The 20845-nt window shown below is 33.4% G+C and overlaps 5 protein-coding genes across 9 annotated transcripts in view; 2 read left to right on the forward strand and 3 right to left on the reverse strand.

Moving 5' to 3' along the window:
- LOC149478770 (Fanconi anemia group J protein homolog) overlaps positions 1-7699 on the forward strand; it is a 56460-nt gene extending 48761 nt beyond the window's left edge. For all 4 annotated transcript variants that reach the window (XM_089708356.1, XM_089708355.1, XM_089708359.1 and 1 more), the window contains exons 10-19: positions 62-189; positions 556-669; positions 980-1092; positions 1378-1566; positions 2659-2843; positions 4208-4301; positions 4633-4746; positions 5208-5332; positions 6335-6461; positions 7515-7699. In XM_089708356.1, coding sequence (XP_089564482.1) covers positions 62-189; positions 556-669; positions 980-1092; positions 1378-1566; positions 2659-2843; positions 4208-4301; positions 4633-4746; positions 5208-5332; positions 6335-6461; positions 7515-7619 — 1294 coding nt within the window. In that variant the 3' untranslated portion in view covers positions 7620-7699. The remainder of the gene's footprint in view (positions 1-61; positions 190-555; positions 670-979; positions 1093-1377; positions 1567-2658; positions 2844-4207; positions 4302-4632; positions 4747-5207; positions 5333-6334; positions 6462-7514) is intronic.
- LOC149478772 (uncharacterized) lies at positions 7607-13106 on the reverse strand. The gene is made up of 12 exons (XM_089708360.1): positions 13078-13106; positions 12811-12972; positions 12462-12729; positions 12145-12307; positions 11854-11930; positions 11507-11637; positions 11145-11284; positions 9518-10485; positions 9092-9255; positions 8670-8779; positions 8146-8250; positions 7607-7828 (listed from the first exon to the last, which is right to left on the reverse strand). The coding sequence occupies exons 2-12, from the start codon at positions 12841-12843 to the stop codon at positions 7792-7794; spliced, it is 2196 nt and encodes a 731-aa protein (XP_089564486.1). The 5' UTR covers positions 12844-12972; positions 13078-13106; the 3' UTR covers positions 7607-7791.
- Positions 13107-13982: 876 nt separating this feature from the next.
- Tango2 (transport and golgi organization 2) lies at positions 13983-16539 on the forward strand. Of its 2 annotated transcripts, none has more exons than XM_089708372.1 (7): positions 13983-13998; positions 14225-14400; positions 14491-14601; positions 14832-14952; positions 15602-15823; positions 16064-16162; positions 16364-16539. In XM_089708372.1, the coding sequence occupies exons 2-7, from the start codon at positions 14259-14261 to the stop codon at positions 16497-16499; spliced, it is 831 nt and encodes a 276-aa protein (XP_089564498.1). In that variant the 5' UTR covers positions 13983-13998; positions 14225-14258; the 3' UTR covers positions 16500-16539. The 2 variants fall into 2 exon arrangements, with proteins under 2 accessions (XP_089564498.1, XP_089564496.1); XM_089708370.1 differs by having other exon boundaries at positions 13992-14008.
- On the reverse strand, positions 16531-17987 carry Slimp (Seryl-tRNA synthetase-like insect mitochondrial protein). The gene has a single exon (XM_089708369.1). The coding sequence runs from the start codon at positions 17985-17987 to the stop codon at positions 16569-16571; it is 1419 nt and encodes a 472-aa protein (XP_089564495.1). The 3' UTR covers positions 16531-16568.
- LOC149478775 (zinc finger protein 593 homolog) lies at positions 17938-18585 on the reverse strand. The gene is made up of 2 exons (XM_089708373.1): positions 18381-18585; positions 17938-18272 (listed from the first exon to the last, which is right to left on the reverse strand). Exons 1-2 carry the CDS (start codon positions 18490-18492, stop codon positions 17938-17940), a joined length of 447 nt encoding a protein of 148 aa, XP_089564499.1. The 5' UTR covers positions 18493-18585.
- Between the last annotated feature and the right edge of the window lie 2260 nt (positions 18586-20845).

Genomic DNA, 20845 nt, shown 5'->3' on the forward strand with positions numbered 1-20845 from the left:
CCATTATAATAAACAACACATATAACATTCAAAAACTAAATTAATCTTATATATTTTCCAGGTTCGTGAACCAAACGCCCTTACTCAATAAACAGCCAGAGTTCGGCAACGAAGTTATTCACGTGTGGGCGGTTGAGAACTTTATGGCGACCTTGAATAACCATAATATTGGCATGAAGCAGTATGGCGGTTTGTAGATTTGTTTGTTTTAACAAACTTAATCTTATTTCGTTTTTATAGAAATATATAAAATTAATACCACTTCAAAATTAAGTTGAAATACGAATAAGTACATCCATTTACTTACTGGAAGGGTCAAAAAAACATTTTTTTTTTTTTATTGTATAATTTCGATTTGTTTGTTTGATATCCAAATTGATATTTTTTGTTACTAATCTAATTTAGGAATCATTTCATATGAAATGAATGACGTAGATTATATTTGTCACATTATTACACTACACTGTTCCTTTTAAAACAGATAAATAAAACATTCAATAAACATTGAGAATATAAATATATTTATTATACTACTGATATTTTTTTCTGATCCAGAATTTCAGTTGCACGCAGAAATGTTCGTCCGCAAGCTTCGCGAAGACCCGCGCGCCATGTTAGGTGCCACTCAAGCTACAGGCATTCTTATTGAAACCATCGCCACTTTTTTGGGTAAATACAGAAGAATCTGGTTAAATGAATCCTTGTTATTTATATATCTCTGGTTAAAATGGCAAATATGATATGTATTTTCAAATTTGTGCATCGTTAACGTCGCGACATGTTTTGCAATGATCGATTCCCTCTATAAATAAGACGAATATAAATCTGCTCATTAGAGAAGAGGGAAAATTAAGTGCCACAAAAACATGTAGTCTATTCTAGATTCACCTTTTTAAATTCACTTAAAAATTAAAAATCGTAAAGAGCGAATCTAACACCACTAGCATTGATAATTAATCTTTTTCTCTTTGTATTATAGGTTATCTATTCCGCGATATGGGCAAATTTGCGGATGACTTTGTTCCGGCGCTCGTGCGGTCCACCGCGGACGAGGGCTCCAACGTGTCTTGGAGGAGTTCGCAACAAAATCAGGTAGGATTAGGTAAAATTTTCACTTATAAATAAATCGATTTTTTAACTATAGGATTTTTATTTTCGCTACTATAGTTATTAGTTACATTTTGCGAAATTAATTTTCTTTTCTCATATGATTGAAAGCAATGAGGAAGCGATTCATTTGTACCAAATTTTAGGATACAAAATGTTGACTCGATGTCCAATAAAATTTTGTAACTGTTTTTCCAATTAAATCAAAAATAGAAATTAGCAAGAAATTTGTCTTCTTCCTTAATTCCAATAGAGTTTACACATTTCCAGACCGCAGACGACGATCTAGTCCTCCGTCTAATATGCATGAACCCGGCGGTAGTGTTCGCGGCACTAAAGCCGGCGAAGTGTATAATATTGGCGTCGGGCACGCTCACACCGCTCGTGAGCCTGCACTCCGAGCTCGGGGCGGAGTTCCCGCTGCAAGTGAGCCCCAGCCATGTGATACCGAGGGAACGGGTGGGTGGAATATATAAATATAAATATTTCAGGCATTGAGATATATACATATGAAGATGACACCGCCTACATCACTTATGTTCCGCTCAACATACGCCATATGGCGTAACTGCACGCTCATTTTTTATTTGTTTTAAAGTGAAAGGCATCAAATATGCCTTCGTGTGTGTTACGATATTGCACAAATAATTCGGAAAAGTGCAAAGGAATAACTTTCATCGGTAAGTACCTAACTAGATAATAATTTTTAAAACTAAGTTAGAGCAAAAAAATGGCGCACAGATTTTGTTCGTGGTGTCTCCTCCATACGTAGTAATATTATCTCAATGATTTCAGGTCATTTTTCAGGCACGGCTCGATCTGGTCTACTATGCTTTCGCTTGTGTTATGGTACCTTTTCCCCCTACTAGAAGTATGGCAAATAGAATAACGATCACATTTTATCAAATATTTACTTTCCAAAATTAAAATGCAATACTACGTTTGGCAAACAAAAATTGATGATTTTCGTAATTGGCTCCATGACTATAATTAACTGCAAAAATTAGCCTGGTACAAATCCTTGAATTTTTTTTCTATCACTATCGCTCGGTCTATATTATAAGAATAAAGATGTAGGTAGGCTTAAAGCGCTCCGCGAGCGGCACGACTTTTTCGCTCGCGAAAAATGCAGGGTGTCCCAAAAAGTAGTGATGAACGGAAGCTGGGAGGTAGAAGACCTAGAGGGCTATCCGAATCACCCCTATGTATGTTATGCGATTTTTCGTATTTTTGGAGTTGATTTTTTTTTTTAATTTTCACCTATCGTCAAGTACGATGAGATTTTTACTCATGGTGACGTGAATTAGTGCGGTAGATGCTTGATTTTTTATTTGTATGCTAAGCTGATAGATAGGCCAATTCATAATAGTATTCAGCTTTTTGGGACAACCTGTATATAGCTCTAACATATAGCCTGTATGTTACGTTGTTGATCTATGTACTTTTATACTTTATTTTATTAGTCCTTTTACTTTATTAGTGAGACTTGCTATATTCAAATCATTGTTTAAATACAACAGAAGATATTTTTTACAACATTTTTTTCACCAGGTGTGGATAGGCACGCTATACGAGTGCCCCGACGGCTCCGACCTAGACTGCACGAGCCGAGCCAGCAGCCGACCCGCCACACAGGACGCTCTGGGAGCAATGCTGCTGCACGTGTGCCGCGTCACACCGGCGGGTGTGCTGTGCTTCCTGCCCTCATACAGGCTGATGAACGTGCTCGTCAAACGGTAATGTGTTATTTATTATTATTTTACAATCTATTTATTATTATTTATCCACCACACCAACGTAAAAATATTCACAAATATACAAACACTAGCTTTCAACCCGCGGCATCGCCCGCGCAGTCAAAGAAAAACCCGCATAGATCCCGAGGGATTTCCGGGATAAAACCTATCCTATGTCCTTTCTCGGGTGTCAAAATATCTCTATACCAAATTTCATGCAAATTAGTTCAATAGTTAAGGCGTGATTGAGTAACAGACAGAGTTACTTGACATACACAAATGAATAATAGGAAACATTATGTTGTTCGTGAATCGGTAATAAGTTGTTTGTGAATCGGTAATAACGAGCTTGTGAATCGGTAATAACGAGATTGTGAATCGGTAATAACGATCTTGTGAATCCGTAATAACAAGCTTGTGAAACGGTAATAACGAGCTTGTGAATCGGTAATAACAAACTTGTGAATCGGTTATATGTTATTAATGCTCTGGGAGCAATGTTGCTGCACGTGTGCCGCGTCACACCGGCCGGCGTGCTGTGCTTCCTGCCCTCCTACCGGCTGATGAACGTGCTCGTCAAACGGTAACGAGCTTGTGAATCAGTAATAACAAGCTTGTGAATCGGTAATAACGAGCTTGTGAATCGGTAATAACAAGCCTGTGAATCGGTAATAACGAGCTTGTGAATCGGTAATAACAAACTTGTTAATCGGTAATAACAAAATTGTGAATCGGTAATAACGTGTTTGTGAATCGGTTATATGTTATTAATGCTCTGGGAGCGACACTGCTGCACATGTGCCGCGTCAAACCGGCCGGCGTGCTGTGCTTCCTGCCCTCTTACCGGCTGATGAACGTGCTCGTGAAACGGTAACGAGCTTGTGAATCGGTAATAACAAACTTGTGAATCGGTAATAACAAGCTTGTGAATCGGTAATAACAAGCTAGTGAATCGGTAATAACAAGCTTGTGAATCGGTAATAACGAGCTTGTGAATCGGTAATAATGTTTTTGTGAATCGGTAATAACAAGCTTGAAAATCGGTAATATCAAGCCTGTGAATCGGTAATAACGAGACTCTGAATCGGTAAGAACAAGCTTGTGAATCGGTAATTACGCGCTAGTGAATCAGTAATAACAAGGGTGTGAATCGGTAATAACAAGCTTGTGAATCGGTAAAGCAAATCTTCCAAATGAATATCACGACTCATAACCCAACAATGAAAATTGAATACAAAAATACAATTATAAATACAAAACAAAAAATTGTCCTATGATAATAATTTTATTTATGTATCGATTTTTTTACCGTTTCTACAAACAGACACTAGACAAATATATAATATTGCAAATTTCTTATGCAGTTGGCGCGAGACTGATGTTTGGGACGAATTGAATAGACTGAAAAATGTGTTCAGCGAGAGCCGGAATGTTCGTGATCACAATGAAATCATGGAAGTAAGTGCTTTACGACTTATCTACTAAACGAAATTTAGCCGTGTAATTTTGTTATTTAAATGAATTGTTTTCAAGACCACATATTGCATAAACGTCCACGTATAAAATATATGTTATTTCGGTGAAAAATCTTAAATATCTAAACGGCTTGCTTGGGAAAATTCCTTCGAATGTAAATTGACTTACAAGAGACTTGAAATAAATGTACATAACCGCAACGAAGAAATTTTAAGATAAAATGTAAAATGTATCTCAAGTGAAATTTGAAGTACATAGAATTTAAAGTACTAATTTATCTTTCTTATTGTATAATATAATAAACACATTTCAGGACTACTACCACTGCACTACAACACAAAAAGGCGCGGTATTGTTCGCCGTGTACCGCGGCAAAGTGTCTGAAGGGATGGACTTCAAGGACCATCAGGCTAGAGCTGTTATTATAGTATGTGTTTGTGATAATAATAGTTTTTCAAGGGAAACTTCTTTAGGCGCGTTGAGGGTAAAATTTCATGGCAATAGTGCAATACCGTCACGTCATGGAGTAAGGCGACGATTATTGTATCTTTGAATATTGGCAAAGAAGTTTCACTTCTGACACGTGTGCTCGGCATACATGCTCTTTTTTGCTTTGATTTGTCTAATATGTAATTATGTATATAAATCTATCTACTTTGTAGTAGAATTGTCGGCACGTAACATGACAACTTTTTGGCGTAGTGGGGTAAGTTTGCGCAAAAAGTTATTGTAATTTTTTGCAAGCTGTGCTAAAATATAGTGAAGATACGTGCCGGCAAATATATTTATAATAAATAGCTGTTTTTAATGATTTCCCAAACAACATTTTAATAGTCATTCAAGAAATTTTCTATCGTGAAAATATTTAGACGCTCATTTCATCAACAGATAGGTGTGCCGTTCCCGAATATGCATGATGTAGCTGTGAAAGAAAAGATCAAATACAATGATAAGTACTCAAAAAGCAGGAACTTACTGTCAGGCAGCATGTGGCTTCAAGTACAAGCATATAGGTAAGAAACCTAACCTTCTTTCACCTTTAAATTAATGATATTCCATCTACCTTCTTTGTTTTTGTTTTGTAGAAAATTTTTAAGCGTTCAATTACACATACGGCATTTTTTTAATAAAATTACGAAACCTTCTCTGTGTTGTGTCGAACATTTGCGTTTCGGGCGCGCTCCATCATAAGATTGTCATGGTGGTTTACTTTTTGTCATTGTTTATTATGGAGCCATGGACGTATAAAAAAAGACGGACGGTATATCGCCTAAACATTGAGTGAAGCCTAGTAATGGCGGCGAAACATCCATGTGTGTGTGCCATGTTGCCATGGCAACAGCTGTCCTGATGACAATGGCGGCTGTATTTTTTTCTATAAATTTTGCCGTAATAATTTTGTCATTAAAACATAAAAGAAATAACTTGCTTCCCTGTGGAATTTAATCCCTTGTGTTTTGTTATTTAAAATTGTACTGTTGCGACACCATTTTACCACGCAAGACGGCATTTTAAATATTTTTTGTGAAACAGTGACGCAGTTAATCAGTCGGTAGTTCACGACGTAATGGCGGCCGACTAGTTTACTATGGTGAGAGTGTGTGCGTGTTTATTGTCTTTACACGATCGCTAGCTTACTATGGTGGCTTCATGTTGTTTGTTCGTAATATGGCGTCCGTCTTTTTTTATACGTCCATGTATGGAGCAAATTTTTCTATTCTCCATTCATTTTTCTTTCATTGTCCTATCCTACTAAAATTATAAATGCGAATGCTTGTGAGGTGTATGTGTGTGTTTGTTACTCTTTCACGCAAATACTACTGAACCGATTACAATGAAATTAAGCACACATACATATAGAGGTTAACTTAGATTAACACATAGGATAGTTTTTATCCCGGAAATCCCACAGGAACGGGACTATACGGGTTTTTCTTTGAAAACGCGGGCGAAAAGCTAGTTGATAATATGATTGTGATAATGTCGACGACTATAATAATGTTACTAACGATTAGGGCGCTGAACCAAGCGGTAGGGCGCTGTGTGCGGCACCGGGGCGACTGGGGCGCAGTACTGCTCGCGGACGCGCGCTTCCGCCTGCCGCGACACACCGACCACCTGGCCAAGTGGGTGCGCAGCTATGTACGTGCACTTGTATACGTATAAAAAAATAACAAAAATAATAAATATTTCAGGACAATTTTCATACACGGCACAATCTGATCCCATACTAAGCTTTCGCTTGTGTCATGGAAACCAGATGGCTGATAAACATACATATATATTTTTTAAATAAATACTTATATAGATAATTAACACCCAGACACAGAGCAAACATCTATGTTCATCACACAAATATTTGCCCCGGGTGAGAATCGAACCCACGACCTCTGGCTTGGAAGGCAGGGCCACTACCAACCAAGCCAACCGGTCAGTAGGGCGCTGCGTGCGGCACCAGAACGACTGGGGCGCGGTGTATACAGATACAACCAGTAGGAAAACTTCATACAAAAAGTTCGAAACGGCTCACGCACACAAGCAAGCGTGTTTATGAGAACATACGGAAGAGTATTCTTATATCTGTCAACTGTGCAATACCCTTACGATACTCAAACACACTTCGTAAACACGCTTCGTAAACACGCTTGCTTGTGTGCGTGAGCCATTTCGAAGTTTTTGCATGAAGATAGGGAATCTTGATTGATTGATGACTGAATGTATCTGTATATTATATACGAACCAAGCGGTGGTGCACAATTACGTACGTACACTGATAACGTAATTAGCTTTTGTACGCAACTATGTACATACACAAGTGCGTATAGCTATGTGGTTATAACCAGCTTTGAACTTGCATCTGTCCTGAGTGGGTGCGCAAATAAGTACGCACACTACGCACTTATATCTTTAGTTTTGGTACGCAACGTTGTCAAAATGTTTTTTGTGACAACTGCGCGTACTTATAGATAGAACTGAACTCGCACCTGTCCATTAATGGGTTGTTGGTATACATTTACAATACATTTATTTATCAAACCGAGTAGTAGAATTAATTATATAACAGGACTTGTCCGCTGTGGTAATCGCGGCATTTGTAATGTTTTTATTGTTTTACCTAGTTTTTAAGTAAAACCAAATTCATATTAATACTTTAATCTTATTAAACATATAATATCATCATATTTTCTTTTACAGATGGGTAACAACCACCACACATACAACAGTCTGCTAAATAGTGATAATAATTTAGAATCTTTCATGAAATCCATGACCTTACAAGATCTTGAAGATTCCATGTGACAAATAAATCGCTTTTTTGTATTGTTATATTCTATAAGGTTTTGTTAATTTATCAAATACAATTTATATTTTTCAAATAATTTATTTCTTATTTCTTAACTTATATAAATAGGTAACATATAATTTTATAACTTGTTAAACTTAATGTTAAGTAATCATGATTTTTCGTTTTTCATACAAGCGTTGGAAATTTGTATTTCTTGCGAATCCTGAAACAAACACATACATTAGTCATCAGTCAATCAGACAATATAAAATCTCCAAATATCTTGCTTTTCATTATGGTAAGACAATTTAATAAAAAAGAGCGTGTGTGCCAAGCGCACGTGTCAGAAGTGAAACTTCTTTAAGATTCAAAGATACCAAAATTGTCGCCTTACTCCATGACATGACAGTATTGCAATGACGCAACCTTGAAATTTTACTCTCAACGCGCCTAAAGTAATTTGACTTCAAAAATCCTCGGTTCTCATATATATAATTTACAATAATAACATATATGTTACAAGATATTAAAATTACGTACTTTTTCGTACAATCGACACTTCGAACGTGTCTCTTTAGGTGCGAAACGTGCGGGAAGCTCTGCTTGCAAATGTCGCACGAATATGGCCTCTCGCCAGTGTGGTATCTGATGGAAAATACATAATATTTTATTTGTTTATTTCAAGAAAGACATGTGAACTTATTGCTAACATGCAAACCACTTCATTTTACATATAAAAAAAAACTAGCTGATAATAATTCATTCTATATTCTGTTATATTGAAATGTAATGGTATTTTAATATTTTTGTTTTAACATAACTCAATATTTTCACAGTGAATGATCTGTATTCTGTACATAGTATAAAACAAAGTCGCTTTCTCTGTCCCTATGTCCCTATGTATGCTTAAATCTTTAAAACTACGCAACGGATTGTGATGCGGTTTTTTTTTAATAGAACGAGTGATTCAAGAGGAAGGTTTTAGTATATATGTAATTCATTAGGTTTTAGACAAAGCGGGCGAAGCCGCGGGCGGTAAGCTAGTTCTGTATAATCAAACTTACCTTTTATGTACAACGAGATCGCATTTCTTGAAGAACTTCTTGCCGCAGTCTTTGAAGTCACACTCGTAGCGTGTTTGCCGCTCGTGGTCACGCTCAATGTGGTGTTTTAACTGTAATAATAGTTATATTATTTTATAACACACAACAGGTTTATACAGAAATAATTTATTTAGCGATATTTTTTATGCAATTAAGAATTTATTGTTCATGCAATTTATTCATGCAACATTATTTCAACTAATTTGAAACTACTCGTAAAATTGTATGAAAAAATTATCAAAACATAAAACATTTAGTTCCGAGACATTAAGTTAGAAAGTTGGTTTACTCAATTGAAAAAAATATCCTGAATCCTACGTTAATCGACGGCCGGTATGGTATTAAAAAGTTGGATTAAGTCTCTCTCAATATCACCACAATACCTTCCAATTAGCTGAGAAGTGTTGTTCACAATGTGGACAAGCGTGTGCCGGCAGTGTCCTCGGTTCGTGAGCAGCAATTCGATGCTTGTTCAGAGTGGATCGGTAGCCGAACCGCTCGCCGCACACTTCACACCGGTGACGGCGGAGAGATGGTTCGTGGATTGCTAGAAATATTAGTTATAATTGAAAATAATGGAACGATTTTTAGTTTGTTCTGCTTGTTTATGGATAAGAAATCTCGTTTATTTTTCTATGAAAAAACAACAAACGCCAACTTAATATAAAACTAGAAATTTTACACTTCAAATGTTTATAATATAATATATTCAAGATAATAATTAAATAACATTTTAAATAATTTCTGTTTTAACTAATTTTAAACATTATGTTTTTCCATTGACAAAATTGGTTGTCCTTTCGACTTACCAATGTGAGATCTATAATTATCTTTTCTATTGAATACTTTATTGCAAGTAGTGCAAACATAGACACTGCTCTTTTTACTTTTGGCATTAGATTTACTGCTATTCTTATCTTTCTTTTCATCTATCTTATTTTCACTCTCAGTAAGTACAGGTGTTGAGTCCACTGATGTTACTCTCAAAATAACTGGCACTATATTATCTAAAAGACTGCGACTTTTATTATCATCACCAGTATTTAAATCATATTCATAATCTTCATCATTTTCAACACATTCAACCCCTATATTCAGCATATCTGTTAATTTTTCTGCATCTATCTCACTGTTTAAACTTATTATGAATGTATCATCATCTTCTGTAGATATATATTGCACACTGTTTTCTCCTATTAACTGGTTCAAATTTGCAGCTAAATTCGTGCTAGCTTCCAGATCTACGTCACTTTCGAAAATAGTTGCACATTCATCTGTCAATGTATTTGGAAGAGGCTCTGGTGGTTTTTCCGCAAATGTGTTTAAATTAAATAATTCATCCGTTAGATGTTCAGGTTTAACTTGATATAAAGCATTCATTATATCATGTTCAATGCTTTTCCCACCATTTGTGTAATCAAATATTTCGGAATTATCGCAATTGTAATCAAGATCTTCAGGGTTCATGTTGAATATTTGACCATTTTGAAAGCTATCAAAATCCAAATCGTTGTACAGAAGTTCATCATCCAATGTGTGTAGTTGGTTCATATCTTTGAGGAATTCTATTTGCATTAAATTGTCATCTAAGTTTGTATCAGTGAAGTTCTGGATAGTGGGATTGAAATTGTTCAACATTTCATGGCCAGTTGTCATGGTCATATAATCATCTTCTGCAGACAGAATGTCATCTACAATATTATCAACAGTTCTGTTTGCATCAATATTGATTTGATTTTGATCACTTGTTCCTACTGTATTTGGATCAGTGTGTTGCCTGAAATAAAAAAAATAAGTTTTATTTGATTGAAGTTATTTAAATTTTTATATTTTAAAGTAATAGTCAGGGATACATCGCCCATTTTTGCAAGTGATTACTATCAAGCTAATTTTTCGTGAGTAGCTTTATTTTGATGAGATGCCCAATAATTTCATGTACAAAACTCTCGATTGTGGTAGCTACCAGAGGAAACAAGGATAAAATATTTTGAGTTGATGGTTCTCAAATATTAATTACTAACTGAATGTTTTTTTTTGTTCAATCTCAAGATAACTATCTAAATTATTCGAAAAAATATTTGTCCTACAAAATCTATGGTTTGATCAAAGAGTCCCCCTTTCCAATGTGTATCGATAACGAAGTCATCATAAATGATTACTAACCAGCTGATTTTTTTATTTTCACTTATTTAATACTTATATAATTCAACAGACATATTGTCCTACAAATTGCGTAATAAATATTTGAGAACCGTCAAATCAAAATTTTTTATCCTTGTTACCTCTGTAAGCTACCACAATCGAGAGTTTCGTACATGAAATTATTGGGCATCTCATCAAAATAAAGCTACTCACGAAAAATTAGCTTGATAGTAATCACTTGCAAAAATGGGCGATGTATCCCGGACTATAACATTTTTAGTGTATAAGACTTACCTAACACAGTGCTCCAGCAATGCACTTTTGTATTGAAATGTCATTCCACATTCTCTGCAATAATTTTTTCTAGTTGTCCTGTCCACATTTGCATTAAAATATAAGGAACAATTGTTTTGGTGGCGTTTGAGTGATGCTATCTAAAAGATGACATTATCATATAGGGTAAAATTACAATAGAATATGAATTAGAATAATATTATTTCATATATGGTCTGTATTTCTTCCTTATACATATAAGGAAGAATATATAGGAATATAAGGAATAATATATATTATTCCTTATATTCTATATATTAGAATAACTGAATTTGATATTTTTGTATTATAGCATTCAAATCCTCTAAAAATTATATATATACCTGTTTAAATGAATGCTGGCAACCAGAGCATTTGTATGGTTTTATATTGGTATGTCTCAACATGTGCCTCTTTAAATTAGATGAATCCTTAAACTTTCTTTGACATCTTGGACATTCATATCTAGAAACACCTAAAAATATAAAGTGTTTATGGATTTATATATATTAACACACAGTGTGAAAAATAAATTACAATAAGTACCTATTTTTTTATAACTGTTTAATCCATCAGGCCCCGGAATCACAGACACAATAGAAAATATTTTTATAGTATATTTTTCTAGTTTATAAAGCTTGTTTACTATTAAGATATTTATGTTTTAACACACATCATCAAGAATTCTTACCTTCATGTACATCTTTATGTTTTTTTAAGTCTGACATCTTATGAAATGATTTTTCACACATATCACATTTATGAGGTCTAAAATAGAGACATTTTTCATTAATATACACAAGAATTTCACAAACAGAAAATGAGTACTAATTTCATAAATAAATAAATAAAAAATTCTCTTGGTGATTAATTACCAGAGCTATTTTAAAAGCCAAACTAGAATATCTCATTCTTTTCCATAAGATGCCACTTGAATAAGATATTGAGGATAATAATTACACTATATCAATAATTTAAATACCTGTAATCAAGGTGTTTAGCAAATAAATGTTGCTGAAGACGCCACAAAGAATCAAATACCATAGTGCACTGTGGACACTTCCAAACCTTGGGTAATGGCTTGTGTATTAAACTATGCTTCATTAAGTTTTGCTTGATTGAAAATTTCTGGTCTGGACACTTATCTATGAATAAAATAAATTAAATTTTATAAGACTGCCAATTACTCTCAGCAAGATTTTAAGTTGATTTATGAAGATAATAATTGTATGTATAGGTAGGTATGTGTTCATACTTCATAGCATAGAAAACTATTCTAATTTTGCTATAAATACTCACCACATATCCAAAGATTGTCTTTTGAATGGACCCGTAAATGACCGTAATACTTTTTTGCATTGTCAAATTTCTTCTTACAAATTTCACAATGCAAGGTCGTCGGCCCATTGAGGTCAGGTTCCTCCAAGGGGCCGTCAGTAAGGAACTGAGCGAGAACATCATCACCACCTAATAGTGCGCCACTAGTCGTCAAACTGTTATGAATATCAAAGTTACAGTCTATTTCCCTTTTGCTTATACCTAACTCCGACTGCTCCGAATCTACGAACTGAAAAATACCGTACAAGTTATAGTACCAATGCCACATTATTACACGATTGTGACATTCCAATAATTTAGTGCTACTTACGGGTAAACTAAAAAAAGAAAGATTTGAATCCATCCTTTATTTTGTTAAAATAAAGTTTGTGTAAAAATCTAGTGAACAATAATGAAACGGCCTAATTATATTACTATTTCACTCATCACTGACATAGACCCCATCATTTTCAGTAAAAGTTACGGTGACACGCTATAAAACAGAACATCTTGATTAAATTGCATTTCGCTTTCAGATTAGCTAAAATTATGGAATTTAATCAAAACCACAGCAAAGAAATAGAAAAATAAATTAAACCTGTAAACAACTTGAATGACAGACAGCTGTGAGATGAAAGATCGAAGATGAAAATTGGCACAGATAATAGAAATAAGAATAAATTTATACAGAAGATATACAGACTGTTGTTAATACAGATTGTTATTTATGGCACAAATAAAGTTTAAAAAGCAACAAAGAGATTCGTATTAAATTTATGATTTGCGTCAAATTGAAGATAAATATGTGAATAGTGGTTCATGATGATACTCGTAGCGAATGTTAGGGCGTATTCAGAAAGAAAGCTTGAAACTTATAAGCGCTTATAAGCGTTTATAAGTTTCAAGCTTTCTTTCTGAATACGCCCTTACGTCGATTGACGAAGGAAATGGCACTGTTACATGTATGTGTAACTAGCTCAGCTAGAACACATTTATCGTGACTGCGAAGCCAGATGTACGGGTGCTTTTCCACCAAAGATGTGCGATGAATGCGATTACGCCGATTAGTATACGAACACTGCATATTAGAATTGCGTGGGGCATCGTTTTCGGTAAAACCTTTCTCTAGAACTACTACATCTAAAGAAAATAACTATGGACGGACAGACAGCGACAGTGAATTTGTTTTAGACTAATATAGTGACTACACAAAATGAAGAGCCCCTCCGTCGACTTGTATTGTACTGGGAAAAGTAAATTTTCGACTGGAAAGTCGAATTATCATCGATGTATTCGCATTAATCTAAAGAAAAATAATGAGTTACTTATCACGATTTGTCTAGATTACCGTCTCGCGAGTAATATTATCTATAAACGGTTTAAATTTATATAATCTTACGACGACATACACATTATCTAAACAGAGTTCACTCTGTTTTCAGTATACTCTGTTATCTATATTAGTCTGTGGTGTAGAGGAGCACAGAGCAAGTAATTAAAGAGGAGTTTGGACTCTGTGGTTTGGACCTGTCTCTATTTCTATTTGTTTTGTTTTTTGTACTCTGAAATTGGCTCTGAAATTTGATCAGACGAATAAACATGATAACATTGATTAATTTCGAAAGATAGCAAAACTATTATATAAAGGGAATATATTATAATTTTGACTATAAGATAACTAAGCTTTTGGGGCCGAAATTTTATAAATAATTTGTAAAAATAAATAAAAGCTAATATTTTTATAGCGTAGATCACCGTGTTCCGGCTTGCGTACTAAAAATGTGTATTATATTTATTTACAACGCCTTTGATGATCAAGAAAGTGATTATAGTTTAATAATAGCTACTAACCGAGATGAATATTATGACCGCCCTTCAACAAATATGTCTTCGTGGAAAGAACATCCACATGTTTATGGAGGTAAGCAGATTATTTGTTTTTGTCATTAAAAGATTAATTTTTAATCACAGAACAATGTCTTATTTTCATTTTATTTAATTCATTTTACAGGGAGAGATATGGAAGCAGAGTGTCAAGGCACCTGGTTAGCATATTCATCGTTGCAAAATAAACTGGGAGTGTTACTCAATTTGCCTGGTGTAAAAAAAGTAAATGCCAAAAGTAAGTAGGTAGGATATTGGAAGTATTTGCGACTTAAATGTAGTAAGTAGTAGTTCTTGATTCTTAAAATTATGTGAGTTCAATGAACAATATTTTTATTTATTAAATTTGGTACTAGTCTTCTATACCATGCTAATAATGTGGTATTTCAAACAGACAAAAACATAATTAAAATTCTAAATTTTAAAAACATAGAATTATCGACATCTATATTTTTGATACATTTTAAGGTAGAGGTAAAATAGTAGCAGACTATGTTATAAATAATTCAACAACCGATTCTTATATACAAACTATACAAACTTATGTTCAAGACTGCAATGAGTTTATATTAGTAGCAATAGAGATTAGGTAAGAAAAATTAATTTACATGAATCATTACAATATGTGCATACCATATTTTGTAACATCATCATTATAACTAAACATGCTATTAATCATACATTAATAATTATAAGTATCAAGAATGTTTATTTCTATTCATACAATTCTATCCAATGATATTGTTGATATACTATTGACAATTAAACAAACAATCATCTATTAATCCATCAGTCCCTGGAATCACAGACACAATAGATAATCTATTGTGTCGCGCCCCGATCGTGGCGCTTGGTGGTCAATGGGTTAAAAGGTTGTAAAAAATACAGTGGCATGAAACATTCATTTAAATTTGCACCTTATTTCATCATGTTAATGTTCAGTCTATAGTAAGAAAACTCTGCCTAAAAGAAATGCAAGCTGGGTTTTGCTTCAGACAATTTTTGAGTGTACTTATGATTTTAGACTCGTTGTTTATTGTATATTAATGATACTCTAAAGAATGTTCAATAGAGATGACAAAAAATTATAGTATGTATATTATAAATATTTTCATTTTGCGGTATGCTTAATATATTTCATCCTGCTTATATTGTTATCATCTGTTTTTAAGAATAGCTTGTTTTTTTTTAATACATATATCAGTATAATTTTTTTTAAATTGATGTTATATCAACAGGAATAATGAGCCCTTGATTCAAACATACAACAATGCTACAAATAAACTGGAGAAATACAATGAAGCTTGTGTAGGCTTTTCAAATAGCCTCCCAAATAATCCTTTGAAAAAGGTAGAAGAGGGAAAGAAAAAGATGAAAGATATATGTGAAGATCATAAGAAACTCGAAAATAAGGCAATGTTGGTTGAAAAACTAATTGAGCTATTGAGATGGGAAGAGAAGTGAGTATATTAAAATTATGAATATTTGTTGGTTTTGTATACTTCTATAATAACTGCATATGAAACCTTTTTTGTTCAAGCATTACCTGAGGTCTTAGCACGATCTGGGTTAGCCCTGGTAGTTAGTAAATAGTTAAGTCATTTAACAATAAACTAGATTTTTTCTCTTACTCTATAGTCTATTCTACTTTTACTCTCACACTTTCTACAAAGATTGTTTATATGTATTTTTGCTTACAGGCATCTTCCGGATACAGTGCTTCAAAAAAGAAAGCCAAATGACTATCACTGGTTCAGTTCAGTTTTTGTAACTATTCCTCCTGTGCGCTATGGTACCAGGTACAAATCATTTAACTTATTTTATTTTGTAATATAATACATTATATAGCAAATTATATTATCACCATAATATTATATATAATATTATCACCATAATATTATATATAATATTATGTACCAATTATTCCATTAATCAAACAAGATTTTTTTCATTTTAGTCTTCATAATTATGTATATTATGTTAAATTTAATCTCTTACAGAACCCACACTCTGTTGCTGGTAACAAAGACTGGACAAGTGGATCTTATAGAAATATATTTACAATCTCCGATTGACCTTTCAAAGCCTGAATGGAAAAGATCCGATTTTCAATTTATTATAAAACCTAATGTATAATTTAAAAGGATGATAAAATAAAACAAACATGATTTATGTATATTTTTATTTTTTGTGATAAATATACAATTATTTATTATTTACATCAACTGTATCTTTCCAATTTCCTACCATAAAGGATTCAGGTATAACAAAGTCAGCATCTTGTTCTAAGACGCAAGCTAAAAACTTTGGTACATTCAGTATTGTACCAGAGAGGATGTGAGGGAATTTATTTTGTTTATTGTCAGTATACATAAACATGAGCCTCTTACTGATGTAATCACCACTGAGAGACACACTACCAACTTCTATGTATTCACTTAAAGATGTTGAGTACATTTCAATAGAAAGTCTTAAAGCTTCCCAACTGTGCAATTTGTCTGCCGACACATAAACTAACCTATAGTGATAGTCCAATTTGCTATACAAATTCTTTATAATTTCAATAACATTACTGAGCTGAGTGTCAACATCTGAATTATCTTTAGTTGCAATAAACATTTGCACAACTGATGACTGACTAACATTGAACAAACTATTTTCTTTACTATCGCCGGGGATATAAAGCCGGCCCATAGAAAAATATTGCAGTGGCAAATACTTGCTGTAAATAACATTCTTAGCATGATAAGCAAAAAAAGAACATAACGAGCCAGCTCCAGTTAAATGCATACGCTTATCTTCACTGATTTCACTATTTTCATGGTCATGTAAAATATATGTGGAATTAGGGTCGGTGTGATCTATACCACATCCTTCAACAACCAAACTCTTCACAAAATCTGGACATGAGAATTGAATAAAATTGTTACTTTTTAAATAATTACTGAAATAGAACTTGGCCCCGAGCTCAAATAATGCTGCATCACCTAACAGGTAATAGCTATTATTTTTCATGAACATTAATAAGTTTTGCTCTTGCCCTATTATTGAATGGTTCTTATTATTCTTAGGGTGTTGTTTGTGTTCATAAATCAATCTATTCTCATTGTCAGGAGTAAGATTATGCAGTATGTTGGGCAACTTTAGGGCTTCAACAATTGCAGCTTCCTCTGCTGCCCATAATGGAGCTTTTAAGTTCTTTAAATTTTCTTTTATTAAGTTCATTTGAATTTTTAACTTCTCTATCTCTGAATTTCCTTCAGTTTCATTTTTATATAATTCATTTAATTGTTTTGAATATTCATTTCGTCTGTTATCACATTCAGTTTTATGTTTTTTCAAATCTATGTAAACATTCCAAAGATTTTCCAATTTGTCCATATCAAAATTAGACTTTCTTTTATTTATCATACTTAATAAACCATCTTTATCTCTCGTCCGATCAGGGTAGTCAATGTGTGGCAGCAAAAATATAAAATGTTCAATAGCTTTTGGTCCATTTATAAACAAAGCAGAATATCTATGTGGTGAGAAGTTGATAACATAAGTTTTATGTAAAAGTTTACTTATACTTTTAAGCAGCATTTTCTTCAGTCTTCTTCTTTTTGCTGGGCGTATCTTCATCGATCACCACATCTCCATCTTTATCCAATACTTCTGTATTTTGAGTTACTATTTTTCTTTTATTTGGAAGTTTAAAGTTACCAAATCCAGCCGCTCTTTCCGATTCTTCGATAGTATAGGGTTCTAATTCTAATGCTTTTAATCTTCGTTTATGTACCTTTGTTTTAAAATGTTCTTGCAATGCTTTGTCGTCTATGAAATAACGTGCACAATGTAAACAGTAATGTTGCGCCGCGCCTGGCAGGTCTAAATCAACATCTTGATTCAATAATTTCTCCGCCTTTCCTAAAAACGAAATATATTATCGCAACTGGAACATAAATTTGCAAATAACCTAAAAATTTAACGTCAGATTTCGCCATGTGACATTTGCTAATCACATGTATGGTTTACCTTCTTTGAGATCACCATCTATTTCATCTAAATCCTTCTTTCTATTACGCACTCGCCAACGCTTCTTTAAATGTGTATCACCAACATGGTATTTTTTGCGTTTGTAAGTCATAATAATTCTTCTTCGCTGTCTGGTTTAAAAATGCAATTTGCTTGTTTTATTGTTTACAAAAACCAGCTTCGACAACAGGACCTTGACAAATGACAGATGTCAAATGACGTTTGACGAATGTGACTTGACAGCTATCGTGTGTTTTTGGTGTATGCTAGCCACTAACGCCCTCTGTTATGGAGTAGCTGAATGTTTTCGAATTTGGAATTTCTGTGCAATGAGAAACAAAACAGCCAATATACCTAGGGATACTAAAATAAACCGTAACATGGTGCGTTAGTGTACATATTGAAATGCTGAATTAATAACCTAAGTCAGTTTTTACTCAAATTAAGCTGTCCAATCAAAGGCATAGATTACTTGTAGTGTACTGTATAACTATCGGTTACATAATATTATGTATAAGTAGGTACTTTAAAATTGCAATAAACTTGTTGTTATAATGTTTGTGTATTATTTATTAGGTCCTAAATCCTGTAGAACCCGTATTCATAATGGCAATGATATTTTAAGTAATAAATGTAGGTAGGTGACCAACACTACGTATTCGATCTTCAAAAACGGCACTCGAACGCACACTGTCACACACCATAGAGTAACTTATATATATCGGGTAGCACACACGATTTAAGACGTCGAAGTGAGATGGTATGATTCAATTACCGTAAGCGAAAACGAGATAATTGTGGTAAAATGTGGCTAATTTGCCACATTTTATTTGACGTGACATTCAAGGAGCGCTAATAATCTATCTACATCTTTTTTAGAGTAATCTAAATAACTGCACTAATCATCCAATCTGAAATCTATTTACAAAGGAAAAATTTGTGTTTTAGTATGTAGGTAAATTTGTAAGGATTTTACACAAAAACTACTGGACCGATTTAAGATGGTCAAAGTAAAAAAATATTTTTAAAACCACAAAAAAGATAAATCATATCCTATCCTACTACCTTCCTATTTAATATTAAATTCCTGCTTCCAACTTAATATAAATGCGAATGTTTGTGAGGATGGATGTATGTGTATGTGTCGGTATATTTGTAAATCTTTCACGCAAATACTACTGAACCGATTACAATGAAATTAAGCACACATATAGAGGGTAACTTGGGTACTGATAAACACATAGGATAGGTTTTATCCCGAGTGGCCATCAAATATTTAACTACATACCTATATCATAATATGCCAAGGAACTATCCTGGTGGTTCTTACGCGACAACCCTCCATGAATTATCATTTTCCATGTATTCCTTTGCTGTAATAGGCTCTCTCATTAAAATCAGACACTCCCATTTTATTATTGGTATTGGTATTGGTATATACAGGGTGTAATCGTTAAGTGTGCACAAGCGATTATTCCGTAACTATTGCAGATATCAAAAAACTTTAAACTGATATCGAAAGTACCTACTTAACCTAATGAGTAAAATGGCCATAATAAATTTAAAAAAATAAAACGAGAAATGTCCAAATATGTTACACTTAACCACTCCCATACATTTTGTATTCATAGCAGATTTTCGAAGTGACGTCCTCAATGTGCAATACAATGAGGAGCTCTATTTACAGTTTCTAAATGAACTTCCCTTCAAATTTGCGAAGTAATTAAATTAGAAAACCATATCTCATACTAAATGTATGGGAAGGTTTAAAGTTATTTTTTTAGATATTTCTAGTTTTATTTTGAAAAAATTATTATGGCCATTTTACTCATTAGGTTAAGTACTTTCGATATCAGTTTAATTTTTTTTTGATATCTGTAATAGTTACGGAATAATCGCATGTGCACACTTAACGATTACACCCTGTATAACACGTTTTCACGGTAAAGCCACCATTTGAGATAAGGGCAGGTGTGAACAAGTGCTTGACACAAATTATGTTTTATCTAGTGTAGGCTTAGATCATTAAGTAATGGATGGAGCACGCTGGCAAATGTTCTAACTAAACTTTCTGCCGGTTTTGGTGCGGGGAGGGTAACTCACACTTTGAAACACAATCACACATTCACAAAAATAATTTGTGTCTTTACAAACTCAAACTATTACAAAATGGACAGACTAGCATGTTTTTGCACACATACATCGATTACACAGAAAAATCTCTATACATATACGTAATAATACAATCGCTCTAAAGGGATGTAACCATATCGATATTACAAAAATAATAATTTTGTTGAAATTAGAAATAACATTAATATTATATTCATAAAAAATACTACACAGGTCATTTGTAACGTTTTCATCATTATTATATGCATACGAAAAAACAATAAAACGCCATTTTATTTGTATTTGAATATGTATTTATTCAACACATCACATATTATTATATTCAATAAAAT

This window comes from Colias philodice, chromosome 21, assembly GCF_061535455.1.
Source record: "Colias philodice isolate Cphi_HAF_F1 chromosome 21, ilColPhil1 Martin Lab GWU primary, whole genome shotgun sequence".
NCBI classification, from domain to species: Eukaryota; Metazoa; Arthropoda; class Insecta; order Lepidoptera; family Pieridae; genus Colias; species Colias philodice.

Excerpts from the sequence above, each read along its gene's own strand:
- Tango2 (XM_089708372.1), top strand. The coding sequence starts at position 14,259 with ATGTGTATTATATTTATTTACAACGCCTTTGATGATCAAGAAAGTGAT. Across the intron at positions 14,401-14,490 it reads ACATCCACATGTTTATGGAG|GGAGAGATATGGAAGCAGAG; the intron begins GTAAGCAGATTA and ends TTCATTTTACAG. Across the intron at positions 14,953-15,601 it reads TTAGTAGCAATAGAGATTAG|GAATAATGAGCCCTTGATTC; the intron begins GTAAGAAAAATT and ends TTATATCAACAG.
- Slimp (XM_089708369.1), bottom strand. The coding sequence starts at position 17,987 with ATGAAGATACGCCCAGCAAAAAGAAGAAGACTGAAGAAAATGCTGCTT.
- LOC149478775 (XM_089708373.1), bottom strand. The coding sequence starts at position 18,492 with ATGACTTACAAACGCAAAAAATACCATGTTGGTGATACACATTTAAAG. Across the intron at positions 18,273-18,380 it reads AGATGGTGATCTCAAAGAAG|GAAAGGCGGAGAAATTATTG; the intron begins GTAAACCATACA and ends TTTCGTTTTTAG.
- LOC149478772 (XM_089708360.1), bottom strand. The coding sequence starts at position 12,843 with ATGGATTCAAATCTTTCTTTTTTTAGTTTACCC. Across the intron at positions 12,730-12,810 it reads TTTCTTTTTTTAGTTTACCC|TTCGTAGATTCGGAGCAGTC; the intron begins GTAAGTAGCACT and ends GGTATTTTTCAG. Across the intron at positions 9,256-9,517 it reads TAATTATAGATCTCACATTG|CAATCCACGAACCATCTCTC; the intron begins GTAAGTCGAAAG and ends TAATATTTCTAG.